Genomic DNA, 18,150 nt, shown 5'->3' on the forward strand with positions numbered 1-18,150 from the left:
CTCTCTCTCTCTCTCTCTCTCTCTCTCTCTCAGTGGGGAAAATCCCCTCAGGTGAGGGTTAACGACAACACAGTAAATCTCATCCTCAATAGAGTCCTCCCGGGAGGTCTCAGTGCCGTCGTCGCTCGTCCGTCCGCTGTCCCGTCCCGCGTGGGGAAGGCGGCTCCCGGCCCGGTGCCCGGCCAGCCTCGGGGAGGCACTGCCGGCTCCCGCCCACGGCAGGCACCGCAGGCCCCGAGCTCCCCGCGGCCGTGCCCAGGGATCCTGGACAGAGTCGGGGGGGGCCTGTCCCTCTGGCAGTGCCTGGGCCCCAGGGATCTGTTGCCCCGCCCAGGACGGGTGCCCCGGGAGCCCCGGCCCGAGCCTGCGTGGGTCTGGGTCCTGGGTGCCGGGGTGGCGTCTGCCCAGAGCTCCCAGGTGAGGCTGTGCCCATCTGTCCCCAGGTGCTGGGATGGTGGTGGACTGGGAGCAGGAGACCGGCCTCCTCATGAGCTCGGGGGATGTGCGGATCGTGCGGATCTGGGACACGGACCGCGAGATGAAAGTGCAGGTGACGCTCGGGGCCCCCGCCCCCTCCCGCCCACGCCCTCCCTGCGGAAAACCCACAATGAGGTCACTGAGCAGCTGTGACATGTCAGTGACCGGTGGGGGGGCGGGGACAGGGGGCCTGGGCACGGGGAGCCTTCAGACCCGCGGGCATCGGGATCGGGTCACATGGCGGCGCCCTGCCCAGCGTGACAGCCCAGCCGACCCTGCTCATCCCAAATGCTGGTCACCACGCAGCCAGGGACTAATGACCGGGTTGTGCGCTCCCTAAAGTCCCTCTTACTTTCCCTGTTAACAAAGGGACCGGAGTACAGGGGTTTGTCTGGCCCTCCGGGGAGGTGCCGGCCCGACCCCCAGGGCTGAAGGCTCTGCTCCTCCCTGCGCCACCCTCTCTCTCTGCTCCTCCTGCACTTACAGCGGCCAAGACGAGGGCGGGTGCTGCGTGGGCCGGGAGCTCCCCTAGGGCCTAGGCCCTCCCTGACAGCAGGCGTTCCAGCGGAGCTGATGCTCCGACTGCCCAGGGGCTCGTCTTTCTGTCCAGGAAAGAGGGAGGCGTTGGGAAGTTTAATTGGCTCAGTTACCAGCCTGTTTGCCAGCTGCGGCCCAGGGATCACATCTCGGCGTGGCTCCCGGCTGGGCCCTGGTGCGGCCTGTCATTGGGGCCCCAGTGGCCTGACTCAATTCCCAGCGGCCCTGCAGGTCTCCTGGGCTCCGCGGGCTCCATCGCTTCCCCGGTGGAGCAGGCGCAGTCCCTGGCCTGGCGGCAGGCGCGCCCAGCCACTGCGGGGCTCACCGGTCTCTGTGCTCGGCCCTAGGACATCCCCACGGGCGCTGACAGCTGCGTGACCAGCCTGTCCTGCGACTCCCAGCGGTCCCTCATCGTGGCCGGCCTAGGGGACGGCTCCGTCCGCGTCTACGACCGGAGGATGGCCCTCAGCGAATGGTAATGCGGCCGCAGCCGACCCAGCCGGTGCCCCTGGGGCCCGTGGTCACATCTCTGCCCGGCTGCCGGGCCCAGACGAAGTGAGCCCAGGGCCCAGGGCCCTGCAGAGGCCTCACACCCTGTGAGCGTGGACGGGCCGCGGGAGGGGGGGCCGGGTCCAGGTGCCGCCTCCGAGCTGTTCCCCGGGGACTTCCCGTGCCGCACGTGAGCAGCTGTGGCGTCGGGACCACGTGCACGGGCGCTGGTGGGGCAGGCGATGAGCCGGTGAGGGCACCTGTGTGGGCGCTGAGGAGCTGGTGTCCGCTGTCCGCCACCGGCCCAATGACAGCGCACATTGCACCCTGGTCCCGCGCCCCCCGCCCGCCTGCCTGGGGCTCTGACCTGTGTCCCCCGCTCGGCCCGCAGCCGCGTCATGACGTTCCGGGAGCACACGGCCTGGGTGGTGAAGGCCTGCCTGCAGAAGCGCCCCGAGGGCCACATCGTGAGCGTCAGGTAACGGCTGGGCAGCTGCGAGCGCTTCCCGCTGGGAACGTCCCGGTGTCCACCAGCCGCGGTGGCGCCCGCACGGCAGGGCTGGCTCGGTCCTCCCGCTGGAGCGGCCGGGGTGCAGGGAGCAGGTGGGGGCTCGCCCCTCAGTGCGCACAGGCCCTCCGCTGGCGCCTGGCTGTGGGGTCCCTGCCTGAGCCACAGTCGTCCACCCATAGCCCAGTTTCGGCCGCCGGTCCCTCCTGTGCTGAGAGCAGCGAACGTTCACTTGCCGTTAAAGGGACAACAGATGTCATTTACTGTCACGGTCGCCGTCTGCCCTGTGATAGTAAACACAGAGCGTGGCTCTTGGAATGACACCCACGGGGCCGGGCCGGGGAGAGCGCCCCCGCCCCCCGCCCGTGTCCCCGCAGCCCACTCCCTCCCCCGGGGACGGAACGCAGCAAGTGCTCGCTCCCCCGCTCTGCCCTGCGGCGGCCTCGCTGCTCCCGCGGGGCCTGGCGGCTGGGGTCATGGGTGGGCCTCACAGGGCCTAGGAGGCGCCAGGCAGCCTCCGCATGCCCGTCCCGGCTGGCGGGCTGGCCTCCCCTCCCCTCACTGCGACCCCTCTCGGCAGCGTGAACGGGGACGTGCGCTTCTTCGACCCGCGGATGCCGGAGTCCGTGAGCGTGCTGCAGATCGTGAAGGGGCTCACGGCCCTGGACATCCACCCCCAGGCCAACCTCATCGCCTGGTAGGTGCCCAGCCCCTGCTGCTCGCCCCCCTCCCCCACCCCGCCCTCCCGGCCCCGCCCCTGGAGGAGGCGCTGACAGCCCCCCCTCTGCCCCTGCAGCGGCTCCGTGAACCAGTTCACCGCCGTGTACAGCGGGACCGGGGAGCTCATCAACAGCATCAAGTACTACGACGGCTTCATGGGCCAGCGCGTCGGCGCCATCAGCTGCTTGGCCTTCCACCCACACTGGGTCTGTCCCCCGCCCGGCGGGCAGGGACCGGGGCCCCTGAGCGCCAGCAGCGAGCGGGTGGGCTGCAGCCATGCCCCCCACCTTCCTGGGCCTCCGCCCGCCGGATCCAGGGCCATGCCCCCCCCCCCCCGCCCCTGAGGCAGCACCCCGTCCTCGGGGAGGACCCGGCGGCAGTAACGTGAGACACCCCCCCTCCCGTCACCTCTGACCTGCACTAATGTCACCCTGGAGGAATTGCCCCTGAGGAGTCTTCTGGGCAACCACATGCATGCACGCACACACATGCACACACATGTGCACACGTGCACGCACACGCACACACGCACATGACCCGTGCCTGTCCTGTGTACAGGCATCCACACAGTCACAGGCTAGCATGCGGCTCTGCCGAAAGACACGCCCTTGGGTCCCCAGAGCATCCCTGGGGCAACCCCGAGAGGTTCAGGGACCAGGCAGCTTGGGGGTTCCAGCTGGGGGGGAGGGGGCACGGTTCTGCTGGAAGCCACAGCCCCAGCCCCGTCTGCACCTGCCCCCCCTGGGCCCGCTCACCCGCTCACCCGCCCCCTCTCCTCGCAGCCTCACCTGGCCGTGGGCAGCAACGACTACTACATGTCCGTGTACTCCGTGGAGAAGCGCATCAGATAGCGGCGCCCGCGGGCCAGGCCGCATGCACAGAGGGGCCGCTGCCCGGACCGGTCCTGGCCTGGCTGCGAGGCTCCGGGCTGCGCTGTCTGCCTGTCTGTCCTCGCTGTGGCGCCGTGGCCCATGAAGTCCCCCCCGCAGCGTGATGGTGTGATGTCACGGTCACTTCCCGCTGAGACGCGGCCTGAGGCCGAGGCGCCGGCACTGCTCCTCCCGCCCTCCCTGTCCTGTCCTTTCTTCCGAGAGTTTTGAAGCGGAAACACTCGTTTTATTTCCACGGGACCCAAGCCTGAGCTCCACGAGCTCCGAGACGGACCCGGCTTCTCCAGGCGCGGCCGCCTGGGTCCCTGGGCCGGCACAGCCCGGCCACGCGCCAGCAGGAGGTGCCCAGCCGGCCGCAGCCTCGCTGTGCACAGGGACAGCTCCGAGCCGAGGGAGGGCTGGGGTTCGAGACCAGCACCGAGGAGATGGAGGAGCTGGCACCTGGGCTTCCTGCCAACTCCCCAGGCTCAATCCACCCCCCACAGCGCAGCCACCCGCGGCACAGGCGCGGCCTTGGGTTCGAGCTTGGGCCCCTGTTACCAGGTCCCTAGAGAAGGGGCCTGCAGCCTTGGCCAGGAGGCAGGTCTTTGGTGACTCAGCCACGGGCACGTTTCCCTGAAGGGCGGCAGCCAGGTCTGTGATCTTCCTGCCTGTGCTCGCACACATGCCACACACGTGTCACACACGTGCACACAGGGAGGCACAGCTGGAGGCCTGAGAGTGTCTGGTTAGACGACATCTTGTCTGCAGTCCCTGTCCCCACTGTGCAGCCATAACGCATAAGAGCTCCTCACTGCTCACTGTATCTCGTGTCTGTGCGTGAGCAAGTGCACAGGCCTGTGTATACACGTGTGTACACGTGCACAATCATGTGCAGATGTGCAAGTGCACAGGCATGTGCAGACGTGCGCGTCTGTGTGTGTGAGTGCCATGGCAGGGGAGCAGCAGCCACGGCTGATGGAGGCCCGGGAGGGTGTGCGCAGACGGCACCTGGAACTCAAAACCACCTCAATGATGATGTTTGAAACGCATTTGGGAATCAGGGTTATTCGTAGAGGAGCGAGGTGGCTTCACTAATTCTGCCAGCAAGAGGCCAATAATCGTGAATGTGCGTGAGCACCAGCACCCGCTGAGGTCGCCTGGCTGCCGCGTCCTGGCGGGCGGAGCTTGGCGGCAGCGTGGCCTGGGTGTGCTGGGCTGGCGTCTGCACTGGGGCTGGACGGGCGGGCGCAGGAGGGTCCTGCCCGCGGCCCTGCGTGCTCCCGCCAGGAGACGGTTCTGGGACAGAAGTCCCACGCCCCACGCTGCGTCCGCGGGCGCTCCAGCGCGGACCCCCAACCTCCTGGAGTGTCTGACTCATGGAGCGGGTCCCCTCCAGGTTCCAGGCTCGTGTGCGGTTGTTTGAGACGAAGCCATGAGCTGCCCCCGGCGAGGCTGTCTTCACAGATCTGATGCGGAAACTCAATCATGAAGTTACAGGCACAGGAGCCTGCCCTAAGGTCCAGAACCTATTCATTCTACCAGAATGAGACGCGAGAGGACGGACGAGACGCAGGACTGCCCCGTGGCCGGGAGCTCGGTGACGGACAATAAACGCTGATGAAATCGTGCGGGAAGGGCAGCTTGTCTTTTGGGAAAACGGCATGAGGGTCGAGTGGGCGTGAGCAGTTGGGGGGGGGGCCTGAAGACGGGTCGCCAGCCTGCAGGCCGGGTCCTGGGTCACTTCACACCTTCGGGCAGTGGCTTCTTGAGGAGGCCTGGGGACAGGCTCTGTCACCCCCTATGATAGGAAATGGGGGGTCGGGATCCTGACCCCAGGGGCTGGGCAGCCCCCAGAAAATGGCTGTGCCACCTGCCGTGGAAGGGGACGTGAGAGGTGACAGTGCCGGCCGTAGGGTGTGGATGCCCTGGGTGTGGTGAGGGGCTGCCCATGACACCAGTGACCCCCAGGGCGGGAGGTCACCCGTCACCGCCACTGGGAGGCCCCTTGGCCTCCAGGAGAAGCCCCCCCCCCGCCCCCCGTGCCAGGTGGGTGCTGCTGCGGCGAGGGGTCCTGGGTGCTTGTGTGTTTTCTTGGGGGCTCCAGGCAGGGTCCTTGGGGTGGGCAGGAGCTGTCCCGGCCAAGGGACGAGAGGCAGCCAGTGGCAGGGCAGTGGGGGCCAGAGAGGGGCCAGGCGGGCTGTGACCAGGGGCACCGAGAGGAGGGGCCGGGTGGAGCCACATGCAGCCCTGTGCCTGCTGCAGCGGATCCCCCCTCCAGCCTCCGCAATCGCCCACGACGCCTCCTCCAGGTAGCACGACAGCCAGTCTCACCCCCACTCCTCACGGGCTCTGCCCCTCAGCCTCTCCAGGACCCTGTGGTGACAGCCCCAGGCCTCCAGGGCCCGCTCCACATCGGCCGTGGGTGGCCCAGCACTGCTCCGGGTCGCACGTGGCCACCCTGGGGCTTAGATGCCCTCCAGGCCGGACCCATACACACCGGGGCCTCAGCCAGGAGCTGGGGTGGAAGGGAGCGCCTGTCCCCTGGGGAGAGGCCTCAGGCATGGCCCTGCGCCCTGAGCTGCCTGCGGAGGGAGGGGCGTGGCCTCAAGGGTCAGGATGGTCGACGGAGAGTCTAGGAGCCCGTCCAGCTGGGGAGAGGGTCCCGGGCTGGCCAAGCCTGGTGTCCACCGACCCTGGGGCCGGGCCGCGTTTGGGTGGTTGGTTACCGCCCAGCAGCTCGGACACAGGCCGCCCCTGCGTGTCTGCCATCCGGTCCTGCAGCGCCACCGCGTGGCCACATTGGGGACCGCCGCAGCCCGGCCTGGCCTCCTGCGCGAGGCTTCCAGGGAGGTGGACACCCGCCGCCGCGCGCTGCCTCCGGCCGGTCACCCGGCTCTCTGGCCCCTAAAGACCCGTCTCAGCCCTTGGCCCTCCGCCCCGCGTGTCCCCTCGAGCCACCGGCAGGTCATGCAGTGACGATCTTGGGGGTGAAGGTGTGTGTGTCCCTCATTCATGTGGGCGTCCCACCCCCAGCACCGCAGGGACGACTGTATTTGGACAGAGGTCGCCCTAGAGGTCAAGTTAGAGAGAGTTCCGCGTGGCCCTCGCCCATGTGACCGCGTCCTCGTGAGAAGAGGCACATGGACAGACGCACAGGCAGACGGAGGCTGGGGTGATGCCTCCCCAACCCCAGGGCCCCGCCAACCCCCAGCCGCCGGGGGCGGGGGGCCTGGGCCAGTCAGGGGGCGGCACCCCCACCTTCATCAACAAAAACCCCAGATCTGGTGGATGGGGCCTGGGGGAGGACTTGATGGAGTCCTGGCCTGCTGCCCAGCGGAGGGGCGGGGAGAAGGGGTCCCCTGTGGTCGGTTCAGGTGTGAGGCCCCCTCCCGCCCCCCAAGGGCCTAAACCGTGGCCGCGTCCCCGGCCGAGGAGGGAGCCACCACCAGCCGCGCGCTCGCACCTGCCAGCGGGGCGGGGCGCCTTCCGGCTCCGGCCCCACCCGGCGGCAGGGGAGCTGGGGGGCGCCCCCCGCGCTGCTGCGCCTCCGACAGGGCGGCTGTGCCTTCCGTGCGCCCGTGGCATCGGCGGGGATGCACTGCAACCTCCCGCGCGGGCGGCAGGGGGCGCTGTCGCGCTCCGCGGCGCTGGCCCCGCGCGGCCGCCGTCGGGGGCGGGGCTGCGACGCGTCCGCGGGGCGACGGGGCGACGGGCTCGGCGGCGGGCGGGAGGGAGGCGGGGGCGCGGCCGGCGCGATGGGCAACCTGTTCGGCCGCAAGAAGCAGAGCCGCGTCACGGAGCAGGACAGGGCCATCCTGGTGAGGCCGGGCGCGCGGGCCGGGCCGGCCGGGGAGGGGCCTCGGGGCGCGGTCGCCCGGTCCCCGAGTCCACGCTCGCGGGGCGGCTCCCCTCGCGGGTCCGCGGGCGCCGGGCGGAGACGCGGGTGGAGCCGTCGGGGAGGCCTGGCCTGCGCCCGAGTCCACCGGGCCCGGGACGGGCTCGCCCCGCGGGGCCCTCGCTCCGGTGCGGAGGCCGGCGCCGGCCTCCAGGCTCTGGGACGCGAGCGGGTCCCGGGGACCAGCTGCCCCCGCCGGGATCTGCTTCCGGGGCCTCCCGTTGCCATGGGGACGGCGATGCGCTCCCGCTTCCGGGGCGCTCGGGGTGGGAGTGTTTCCGTGGGAAGAGGAACCGGGGGCGCTGGACCGAGCAGCGCGGGCCGCGCTTTCCTGCTTTTCTAAGTTTCCTGCCGCAAAGACGTGGTTTTATCCCGAGGGAAGTGACTCCCGTGACGCGGTTCTTCTCCCCGGGCTTCCGGAACCGTGAGTTCCAGGCGGTTCTTCCCGGAAGCACGGCGGCCCCGGGCGCGGCTGTGGCGAGAGAATGGGCCGCGGCCCCGGGACAGCGAGGCCGCCCCCTCCCTTCGCCTCCGGCCGCTGGGCTTCTCCGCGAGGCCTGTCTCCTGCCAGGTGTCGCCTCGTGGGGTCCGCACGGGCCGTGGCCTTTGCACACACTTGCCCATCGTCGCCTGGGGTTTCCCTGGGGTGGAAGGCGGGGGGGGACCGTCCGCCGAGACCCCTCTCTGCACAGCGCCCCCCTTGGGCGCCCCTCCCGCATGGCCACCGCCGGGTCAGGGCTGGGTACCGGCCCGGGAGGGAGAGCGGCGGCCGGAGCTGGGAAGAGCGCGCACCTTTCATGGTCGCGCGTCCCCACCGACCACAGGCCGGGCGTGCGGGGTGCTGGGCCCGGCCCCAAAGCGACCGGGGAGGGCGCCCCTGCAGACGGAGCGGGGGGCCTGCACGGGGCCGGTTCCTCACCGTGCGGAGCCTTAGGGACGCGCACTCCCTGGCGCTCCGGCTCAGGGCGATGCCCCCGAGACGCAGGCGGCAGGTGCGATGCCCGTGTCCGCGGGCGCCCCCTGGCGGTGGCCTAGGGAAGGGCCACTCCAGGTGCAGTGACCGGCCTCCTCCCGGGGCTGCGCAGGGGCCCTCGGGGCTCCGCAAGGTCACGTGTTGTCCACTCAGACGCATAAGTGACCAGAGCGGGGAAGCTAAGCCACAGGCTGGAGGCAGGGCCTGCGGCTGGGAGGGTGACCGTCCGCCTTTGAGGGGCTGCAGCCCCCGACCCGACCCAGAGCCCCGCTCTCCTCGCAGCTGGCATTCGGTGCCCGCGTCGGTGGCTCAGAGCAGCACGTGGGCACGGCCGGCGGGTGGGGGCCGCCTCCCCACTAGGCTCCCGGGCCACCCCGCCTGGCGGTCAGGAGCGTCGCTGGACACTGCCCTGGCCCCCGGGAGGCAGAGGGAGCCTGGCCAGGGCCAGCACCGCGGGGCCAGCGTTCACGCGAGACCTGTGTCGGCAGCAACTGAAGCAGCAGCGGGACAAGCTGAGGCAGTACCAGCGGAGGGTCACGCAGCAGCTGGAGCGCGAGCGCGAGGTGGCCCGGCAGCTCCTGCGCGAGGGCCGGAAGGAGTGAGTGCGCGGCCCGGGGGGCGGGGGGGGGGGAGGGGCGCTGGGTCACGCCGGCTCCTCTGCAGGCGGGGGGCTGGGGGCCGGGCCCGGGGGCAGGGGGCGCTGGGTCACGCCGGCTCCTCTGCAGGCGGGGGGCTGGGGGCCGGGCCCGGGGGCAGGGGGCGCTGGGTCACGCTGGCTCCTCTGCAGGCGGGCCAAGCTGCTGCTCAGGAAGAAGCGGTACCGGGAGCAGCTGCTGGACAAGACGGAAAACCAGATCACCAGCCTGGAGACCATGGTGGGCGGGGCCGGGGGCGGGGGGGCCGCGGTTGGCGGAGTCCCCTTTGGGGCTGACACTCGCCTTCCCTCTCGGAGTGCTCATCCCGGGGCCTGGAGGGCACCTCTCCCGGGACCCTGAGGGGCTTGAGGGAGGGTGGGGGCCGGTGGCTCTCGCAGGTCGGTGGTTGGGGGCTGGGCCACTCTGGTGTGTGGGGGGGGCGGGCCGGGGTCCCGGGCTGGCGGGGTCCCTCCGTCTGCTGCCAGAGCTGCTGGGAGGGCGGGAAGGGCGCGGGGCACAGCCTGCGGACGGGGTGCCTGTCCTGATCCTGCCGCGGAGGCGGAGGAGGAGGAGGAGGAGGAGGAGGAGGAGGAGGAGGAGGAGGAGGAGGCGGAGGCGGAGGAGGAGGAGGCGGAGGAGGAGGAGGAGGCGGAGGAGGAGGCGGAGGAGGAAGAGGAGGAGGCGGCGGAGGCTGACCCCCGGGCGGCTTTCCTCAGGTCCAGAGCATCGAGTTCACTCAGATCGAGATGAAGGTGATCGAGGGGCTGAAGTTCGGAAACGAGTGTCTGAATAAGATGCACCAGGTGGGTCCCCTGGGCCTGGCCCCACACGGCGCCGAGGCCACGCCGGGACCAGGCCGGCCACGAGGGGCTGGTGTGGACGGGGTGGGGAGGCCGTCGCTGCGGGAGGGAGTCTGGCCAGGGAGGCCGACTCATGTCCCCCGAGAGCAGGGCGATGGGCAGGCGCTGCGGCTGGGGCCACAGGTGCTATCGTCACAGAGGGAGAGTGGGGGGGGGAGCTAACAGGAGGGCTTCCTGGAGGAGGTGACCAGCCTCGTCTCAGAGGCAGATGGTTGGCTGGTGAGGAGGGGGCGGCCGAGAGGCTGTGCCACACCCTGCCCTCCCTCCTGGTGAGTGGACGGGCGGGGGCGCGGGGTGGGGCGGAGGGCCAGGTCAGGCTGCTTTGTAGAATGTGTGTGTCTGTGTTGATCTCAGAGAGGGAGGGAGAGAGAGAGAAACATCAGTGATGAGAGAACCGTGGATAGGCTGCCTTCTGCGCGCCCCACACTGGGGATCAAGCCCACAACCCGGGCACGTGCCCTGACCAGAATCGAACCTGGGACCCTCTATCCACTGAGCCACCCTGGCCAGGGCTATGCTGCTTTTCTGAGGGCAGGTGTGGCCATGTGCCCGCCGGCCAAGCCCAGGTGCTGCCCTGAGGTCACCGGCCCAGAGAAAACGCTTTAGACCTCTGACTTCCCTTCCCCTGAAACTGCCAGGGTGGCTTCGGGCGCCGGGTCTAGTGAGAGGGGTCGGCGGGGTCAGGGCAGGTGAGGGGCCGGCGGGGTCAGGGCAGGTGAGGGGCCGGCGGGGTCAGGGCGGGTGAGGGGCCGGCGGGGTCAGGGCGGGTGAGGGGCCGGCGGGGTCAGGGCGGGTGAGGGCTCTGGGAAGCGTTGTGTCCTCTGGGCCGGCTCCACTTGAACAGGAGCCGGGGGGGGGGGGGGGGGGGGCCGAGAACCAGCGGCCCCCCCGCCGGAGGCCCCTAAAGGCCTCAGGAGCCTCGCCCTCCCGCCGCCCCTGCAGGTGATGTCCATCGAGGAGGTGGAGCGGGTGCTGGACGAGACGCAGGAGGCCGTGGAGTACCAGCGGGTAGGTGTCCGTGTCTGTGTCTGTGGGGCCCGCCTCCCGCCTCCCACCAGCCCCGGAGACAGCTGCCAACTCGGTGACTGTCCAGGGGCCACCCTGGGGCCCCGCCGCCCCTGCCTGTGGTGGCCCCTCTTCTCGGTGAGGGGTCTGAGTCGGGCTGCCCCCCACGGGCCGCTTCCCCGCCCGGCCAGCCCCCGCTCCACCTCGGCCCCTCCTCCTGCAGCAAATAGACGAGCTGCTGGCCGGGAGCTTCACTCAGGAGGACGAGGCCGCCATCCTGGAGGAGCTGGACGCCATCACGCAGGTAACGGCCCAGCCAGCACGCGGCGCCGGGACCCAGGGCCCAGCCAGCACGCGGCGCCGGGCCCTTCCCCCCGAGGGGCAGAGGCGGCCCTGGGCTGGCCTCAGCCTCCCCTCCGTCTCCTGCAGGAACAGGTCGAGCTCCCAGAGGTGCCCTCGGAGCCCCTTCCGGAGAAGCCAGGTACCTGCTCCCTGTTGGGCCCGCGGGACACAGCTCTGAGCAGAGCAGGGCTCTGGCCGCGGGCCGTCCAGGCTCCCTGAGCGCCGGCCTCGCCCTGGCCCTGGCGGGTCCTGAGGGGGGAGCGGGAAGAGGCCGGCTCAGCGGTGCAGGCTCCGGGCCAGCGCGCTCTGAATGCCGGGCCTGGGCCGGCCGGCCCCTGGCATCAGCTCACACCTTCCAGTTCTCGGCCGGCCCGCGTCTGCTCCTTCTCCGAGGGCCTGGGAGCTCTGTCCTCCGGGCTGCGGGAGGCCAGCCCCGCCCAGTGCCTGCTGCCCCCTCGCCCCGCTGACTTCTCTGACTCGCTGCCGTCGCCGTCGCCGTCCCCGTCCCGGGAGCTGTGCAGGCTCTTGCAGGGCGCAGCCCTGGGACCTGGCTCCTGGCCGCCTCTGTCCTCTGGAAGCTTCCGCCTGTGGAGTCTGCTCACCGTGACATCTTTGTTTCCTCCACAGAGAAAGTCCCCGTCAGGCAGCCCCGGCAGGCGGACCTGGTGGCAGCCTCCTAACAGCGCCTGCTGGCCTGCAGGGACCCAGGGACTGGCCCACAGAGCCCCGGCCGGGCCGGCCGCCGTGCCGCGGGTGCACACGGCTCGCTGCCCGGGAGCCTCCACGCGCCTCCCGGCGGGGGTTGCTGCCTAGTGCTCGTTTCTGGATTAAGTGGCAACAGTCGGACCTTCCGGCCAAATGCGGCTTCTGCAGCTGCGGCTCCACAGGCCGTGCCGGCCAACTCGCCTGGTGCTGGTCCCTCGCCTGGCCCTGCGTTCCCTGGCGGGGCCTTGGCAAGGCAGCAGGCACCTGACCAGGCTTCCCGGCCGCCGGCTGCCTCTGGGCTCGGGTGGAAGCACGCTTCTGTGTCTGCGTTTGGGGAGGGCGGCCGGGGCGCGTCCCTGCTGGACCGATGGCTCCAGGAGCCCTGGCCGCCCCTCGTCACCTGCGGGCCTGCTGAGAAAGGACGTGACAGCAGGTGCCGCCGGCCAGCCTGGTGGGGCTCCCGGGTGCTGCCGGGATGTGTGCCCGTGGGACTCTCCGGGGCTGGGGCTGGGGACCTGCCAAGACCCAGGGCTTGCCGGCCCGTCCACTCCGCGCTGTCGGCCACCAAAGAGGTGGGGGCACTTCTGACTCACGTTCACCTGGAGCGACAGTCTCACTGGGTCTCACTCCCAGCCCCACGCAGCACCCCATTAAAGTTGGTCCTGCACACCTGCCGCCTCATGGCCTGGGGGCGCCAGGGGGGGCCAGAGGTGCCCCACCTGCCCCGTGTCCCTTGACCCTCACGGCACTCACCATGGGCAGCGCCACAGCGGGGCTGGGGCTGGGCAGGTGGAAGGTGGTTCTGCGCACGGTGGGCAGGAGGCAGGCTGGGCTCCGCCTCCCTCGGGCGTGCCGTGCGGGCAGCCTCTCACCGAGAGGTGCTGTATGGCTCCAACGGGTGGCCGGCCTCAGTCCTGATGTGCGCGCAGGACGCCCAAGGCCCCAGAGAGCAAGCAGGCAGCAGTGGGGGGGGGCCTCCATGCGGACGCACCAGGGCTGGGGTCTGGAGAGGTGCTTGGGTGAAGGGACCCTCAGCAGGTGCAGTGCACGCCTCTGCCAGCAGGGGGCTCTGCCTGCCGGGCTCGGGATTTGCAGGAACCGGCAACGCCAGTGCCCGTCTGGCTGCTGGGCCCCGGCTCGTGTGGTGGCAGCTGCCATCTGTTGCCAGGACTCAGGAGGGCATCCCCACCTACAAGGAGGAGTAGCCCCGGACCCTGTCCCTCTGCAGCCTAGTTTCTGGGCCCGGGAGGCCAGGAGGGGATGGCTGGCCTGCTGGGGGGCGCGGGGGCGGGGGGGGGGGGGTGGGCACAGACACGGCCCCAGCCTCTCGACCCCACCAGCAGGGTGCGCCCGACCTTTCCCTCTGCCTCCCGGGACCTGAGCGCGGGGCTGTCCTTGGGCCTGTCCTGGGAGCAGTGGTGCCCAAGTGCCCGCCGGCCCCTGTGAAAAGGGGACGAGGGTGGGCATGTCAGGGGCTCGCGGCTCCCAGTGGCTCCCACTCCGGTCACCCCGGCCACGTCTGTTCCAGGCCAGGTCACAGCGCGTGCCTGCAGCACATGTCGGCGCTGTCCCCTCGCCATCTTGCCCGCCCACTAATTTAGGGAACCCGTCCGAGTGTCTGTGGGACCCAAATCAGGGCATTTATCCTGAGCTCAGCTGTGGTCTAAGGACTCCGTGAGCACACGCCTGTCTGCACAGGGGTCGTGGCCCCGTATTTCAAGGACTGTGTCCAGAGAGAACCCCTGCTCCCCCACTAAGAGGCTGCGGACGGATGTCTCCCAGGCCTGTGCCGCGGCCCCAGGTGGCCTGTGTGGGTGAAGGCCTGCAGCGTGCAGGTCATCTGCGGCCCAGCCCCCGGTGCGCGGGGTGCAGACGGTTCACGCAGCTCAGCGACCCCCACACAGGCGACATTCAGAGAAAACCAGGCCTGGACCGGCCAGGATTAAGCTGCTGAAGTCAGGCAACGAGGACTCGGGAGAGCAGCGATGAGGAGGCGCCCGCAGCGCTCGACGGGAGCCACAGGCGTGACATTGTCAGGCCTTTGATACCGGCAGCCCTGGGGGGGGCGGGGGGCACAGGCTCCCTTGCTGAGCAGCCTCGGGAGGGCTGGGCTCAGAGGAGAAGGGGCCTCGAGTCGAGAACCCTCTGTGGGAACCTGTCAGTCAGCACTGGGGGTGCCCGTCCCCTCCCAGGTCTGCCCAGGGCAGAGCGAGGCTGGGTCTCAGCAGGGGCCCCCGGGGCGGGGGGCAGGGGGGGCGGGTACACTCAGCCTGAGGATGGGACAGGTGGCCGGCCGGCAGGTGCAGCCACCCCCCCATGGGAAGAGCCTCCTGCGTGGGGTCCGCCCCCCCGTCCTGCGGGCAGGTTGCTGAGCCGGCTCCCTGGCTCCAGGCCACCGCCTGGCCGCACGGTCCTGCCAGGGCCACGGCCGGCCCCGCTCCCACCCAGAGTGTCCGGGGCGGCAGGTCAGGCCGCCTTCACTCCGTCCCAGGGCGTCCGCCCCTCTCGCCGCCGGGCCAGGCAAGGAGGGCCCCCCTCCGCTCCCCCCCCCCTCTCCCCAGGCGCCGCCCCCTTCAGGCCGCTCCTGGGCGCCGAGGCCGCCTGCTTCTGGGGCCGGGCGGGTGTCGGTTCTCCTTCCCACCGGCCCCCGTCGCAGTGCAGCCCGCGGCTGAGGGCCAGCCAGGCCTGGTCCCCGGGAGAGTCTGGTCTTACTTTCCTGGGGCAGGTGGAGGCGGGCGGGCTCCCCGTGGGCCTCGCGGGCCACAGGAGGGGGCCCTGCGGAGAAACATGCAAATGGGGGGGTGGCCGCCGCCGTCAGGTCGGCCACTGGCTGGGAGGCACCCGTCTGCCCAGCACCTGGTCCCACAATGGACCTTCCCTGCACTCGGACACCGCGGGGGGGGGGGGGCAGCTCGAGTTTCCCACCCGCCTCCAGCTCCGGAGGAGACGGGCCTGATGGCGATATTTCCAGGCTCAACACGGAAGCCATTTTTCTTGAAATCATCTCACTTTCAGAGGACGCGCCAGGAGCAGGGAGCGGACGCTGCCGTGTGAATCTGCTCCCAGCTGCCCGCCCAGGGCCCGCCGACCCTGCGCCCCCCACTCAGGGCCTGCCAACCCTGCGCCCCCCGCCCAGGGCTGCTCGGGGGCCTCACTGCTCCCCACAGGCCCGGCCCTGGGGTTCCCCACTGCACGCCCAGGGATGTCCCCCAGCCTGGCCTCAGCCAGCTGCACCTCCCCCTGCGCAGCCTCGCCCAGCCCTTCTAGCACATTCTGGGGGAGCTGCGGGAGGTGAGGCGGGTGGGTGCCAGGCCCCCCTCCCCCACGCAGAGGTGCACGCAGTCGCAGGCAGACGTCCCGCCTCAGGGGACACCCCTGGGCGCCGGGGGCCATGCTGTAGGCCCCACCCCGTCAGGGCGGCAGGGGGCGGGGCCGGCTCTCCTCCCACGTGTGGCCAGGGCACAGGGACAGGTCCCCCCACCCACCCCCCCCCCCCCCGGCACCGTCCCCTGGGCAAGGTGGGCGCAGGCCCAGGCCGGGGCCTCAGTCCCCTTGGGGAGCTCGGGGTTCCCCGTGGGGCTTTGGGATCTGCAGCAAGAAAAAGTCAGCTTTCAGGGCTGAAGCCAACACTTTAAAACCTGGCTTTAAATAAACACGGAGGACAGGAGCCAGCGCGGCTGCAGCCCAGAATTAGAAGCGGCGCCGCCGAGACCATCTGTGGCGGCGTCTGGAGCGAAGGCTGGCGCTCGGTCTGCGGCCCGCGTGTCCTGCGGGAGGACCCGGCGGCACCCAGGCTGGCTTCGGGGTGTCCTCCAGGTTCAGGTTCCAGGGAGCAGAGTTCCTTACGGCTCCAAAACTCAGATCCCACACGGGCGACAGGAGCCGTGATGGGAGCACAGGCGGCGTTTCAGGGGCAGGAGCCGCGGACTCTAGTCTGTGAGCCGAGCACTGGCCTCTGGGGGGCGCCACCCGCACTGGCTGTGGGCACGCGGCTGCTCGCCTCCCGTCCTCGGGGCCCCCTCGTTGGAGAACCCCCACAAGCTCAGTTTGTGTGCCAGCTGGTGCCTGGGCTCCTTGCCTACCTTCGGCTCCCTCCCCCCAACCCCGCCCCCCCAAATTAGCCCCCAAGCTTGGCCCAAACTCCCAGCCCGCCCCTCCCGCCCCTCTCAGCCTACCCTGCCCAGCGCCGTCCCAGCCTCACCTGGGCTGGGCTCCCCGAGGCCTCGCACCTGCCTGGCTATTTAAATCTGCTGCCAGGCAGCGCCTCTCACAGCAGGTGGGGGAGCTGGCAGCCGCAGGTGACGCTGAAATGCAACTGGGGAGAAACACCGCGCGAGGCTCAGGCTGGTTCGCACCCCTGCTCCCCCCACGCGGCCTCCCACGGCCCCGCAGCCTCTGGAGGCGGGTTATGTAAGGGGCTGCTGCTGGGGAGCCTCTCCCTGCCGCTGGGCGATGGGCCCCCACCTCCCCACTTAGGGAGCCCCCTGGGCCCCCTCTCAGCCTGGCCAGGAGGGAAGTTCTAGAACTTTCTAGGCCACTTCCTAAGAGGAGGCGGCCAGTCCACAGCCCGGAAAGGCCTGAGGGAGGCCAGGCCTTCACCCCACTCCTCCCTCCACCTTCCCGCTGCGCTCCACTCCCACGGCCTCGGTTCTCTGGCTCAGCCGGCTCAGCCCCCGCAGTCACCCCCCCCCCCAGGGCGGAGGACACGGCACAGGGCCTGGAGGTCAGGGCTGAACCACCCTGGGGCCAACATTTTATTTTTAATTTTCATTGATTTCAGGGAGGGAGGGAGAGGGGGAGAGAGAGAAACATCAATGATGAGAGAATCACAGACCAGCCGCCTCCTGCACGCCCCTCCCTGGGGATGGAGCCTGCAGCCCCGGCAAGTGCCCCGACCAGGAATCACCATGGACCTCCTGGTGACACGGGACCATGCGGGCGCCTCCCAGGTAAACCCGTGCCAGGACCAGCAGGCCCTCCTGACCCCTGGGAGCCGCGCCGGTCAGGCACCATTTTTATATAAAAGAATGTTTATTTAGAAAGTCACAGGCGTAGAAGCGAGGCTCAGGGAACAGGTTGCTGAGGCAAAGGGGAGGGGGAGAGGGTGGGCGAGCAGAGGGCGGGTGGGCGCCGGGGCAGCGTCTTGGTCACAGAGAAGCCTTGAACAGGGGTTAGGTCTGGGGTGGGGGTGGGGGGCAGGTGTGGACAGAACGGGGAGGGAAGAGCCCGGGTCTGGTCTGGCAGCTGCCCGTGCCCCGTGGCCTCGCAGGGCGGGCAGCCCTGCTGATGGGGACCCAGGCCGGCGGAGCAGGCCCTGTGCTTCTTGTGGGGACAGGCGATTGCTGCACCTGCTGACCCCACAGGGACCAGGTTGGGGTGAGGACGGGCACCGGCCTTCAGACCTGCAGGCCAAGTAGAGGCTCGCGCCCAAGGCTCTAGCGCCCGCTTCCAATAAACGTCCGTTTAGGGCAGCTTTTTTTAAAATTTATTTATTTTTAAATATAATCATATTCTGTTTTTTTATTTATTTTTATTTTTATTTATTTTTTTAATATATTTTTTTTATTGATTTTTTACAGCGAGGAAAGGAGAGAGATAGAGAGTTAGAAACATCGATTGAGAGAGAAACCAATCAGCTGCCTCCTGCACACCCCCCACTGGGGATGTGCCCGCAACCAAGGTACATGCCCTTGACCGGAATCGAACCTGGGACCTTTGAGTCCGCAGGCCGACACTCTATCCACTGAGCCAAACCGGTCCCGGCTAGGGGCAGTTTTTTTTTTTTTTTTTTTTTTTTTTAAATATATTTTATTGATTTTTTTTTTACAGAGAGGAAGGGAGAGAGATAGAGAGTCAGAAACATCGATGAGAGAGAAACATCGATCAGCCGCCTCCTGCACATCTCCCACTGGGGATGTGCCTGCAACCCAGGTACATGCCCTTGACCGGAATCGAACCTGGGACCTTTCAGTCCGCAGGCCGATGCTCTATCCACTGAGCCAAACCGGTCCCGGCTAGGGGCAGTTTTAAATACACATCATAGTTGCAAAGATACCCAGTCCCAGCGCCAGCTTCCGGGGTTGGTAACATCTTTCCTTGGCTTCCCCTGTTGGTAACGCCTCCCACCAACCC

The 18,150-nt window shown here is 69.4% G+C and overlaps 2 protein-coding genes across 4 annotated transcripts in view; both read left to right on the top strand.

Moving 5' to 3' along the window:
• RPTOR (regulatory associated protein of MTOR complex 1) overlaps nt 1-5,231 on the top strand; it is a 76,201-nt gene extending 70,970 nt beyond the window's left edge. For 2 of the 3 annotated variants that reach the window (XM_059671474.1, XM_059671475.1), the window contains 6 exons: nt 444-550; nt 1,362-1,489; nt 1,895-1,981; nt 2,592-2,708; nt 2,808-2,937; nt 3,514-5,231. In XM_059671474.1, coding sequence (XP_059527457.1) covers nt 444-550; nt 1,362-1,489; nt 1,895-1,981; nt 2,592-2,708; nt 2,808-2,937; nt 3,514-3,582 — 638 coding nt within the window. In that variant the 3' untranslated portion in view covers nt 3,583-5,231. The remainder of the gene's footprint in view (nt 1-443; nt 551-1,361; nt 1,490-1,894; nt 1,982-2,591; nt 2,709-2,807; nt 2,938-3,513) is intronic. The other variant, XR_009449405.1, reaches the window with a different exon arrangement.
• A 2,019-nt stretch (nt 5,232-7,250) lies between these two features.
• On the top strand, nt 7,251-12,687 carry CHMP6 (charged multivesicular body protein 6). The gene is made up of 8 exons (XM_059671476.1): nt 7,251-7,421; nt 8,960-9,069; nt 9,259-9,346; nt 9,823-9,909; nt 10,909-10,974; nt 11,195-11,275; nt 11,401-11,452; nt 11,941-12,687. Exons 1-8 carry the CDS (start codon nt 7,359-7,361, stop codon nt 11,991-11,993), a joined length of 600 nt encoding a protein of 199 aa, XP_059527459.1. The 5' UTR covers nt 7,251-7,358; the 3' UTR covers nt 11,994-12,687.
• Nucleotides 12,688-18,150: the final 5,463 nt, after the last annotated feature.

This window comes from Myotis daubentonii, chromosome 16, assembly GCF_963259705.1.
Source record: "Myotis daubentonii chromosome 16, mMyoDau2.1, whole genome shotgun sequence".
NCBI lineage: Eukaryota > Metazoa > Chordata > Mammalia > Chiroptera > Vespertilionidae > Myotis > Myotis daubentonii.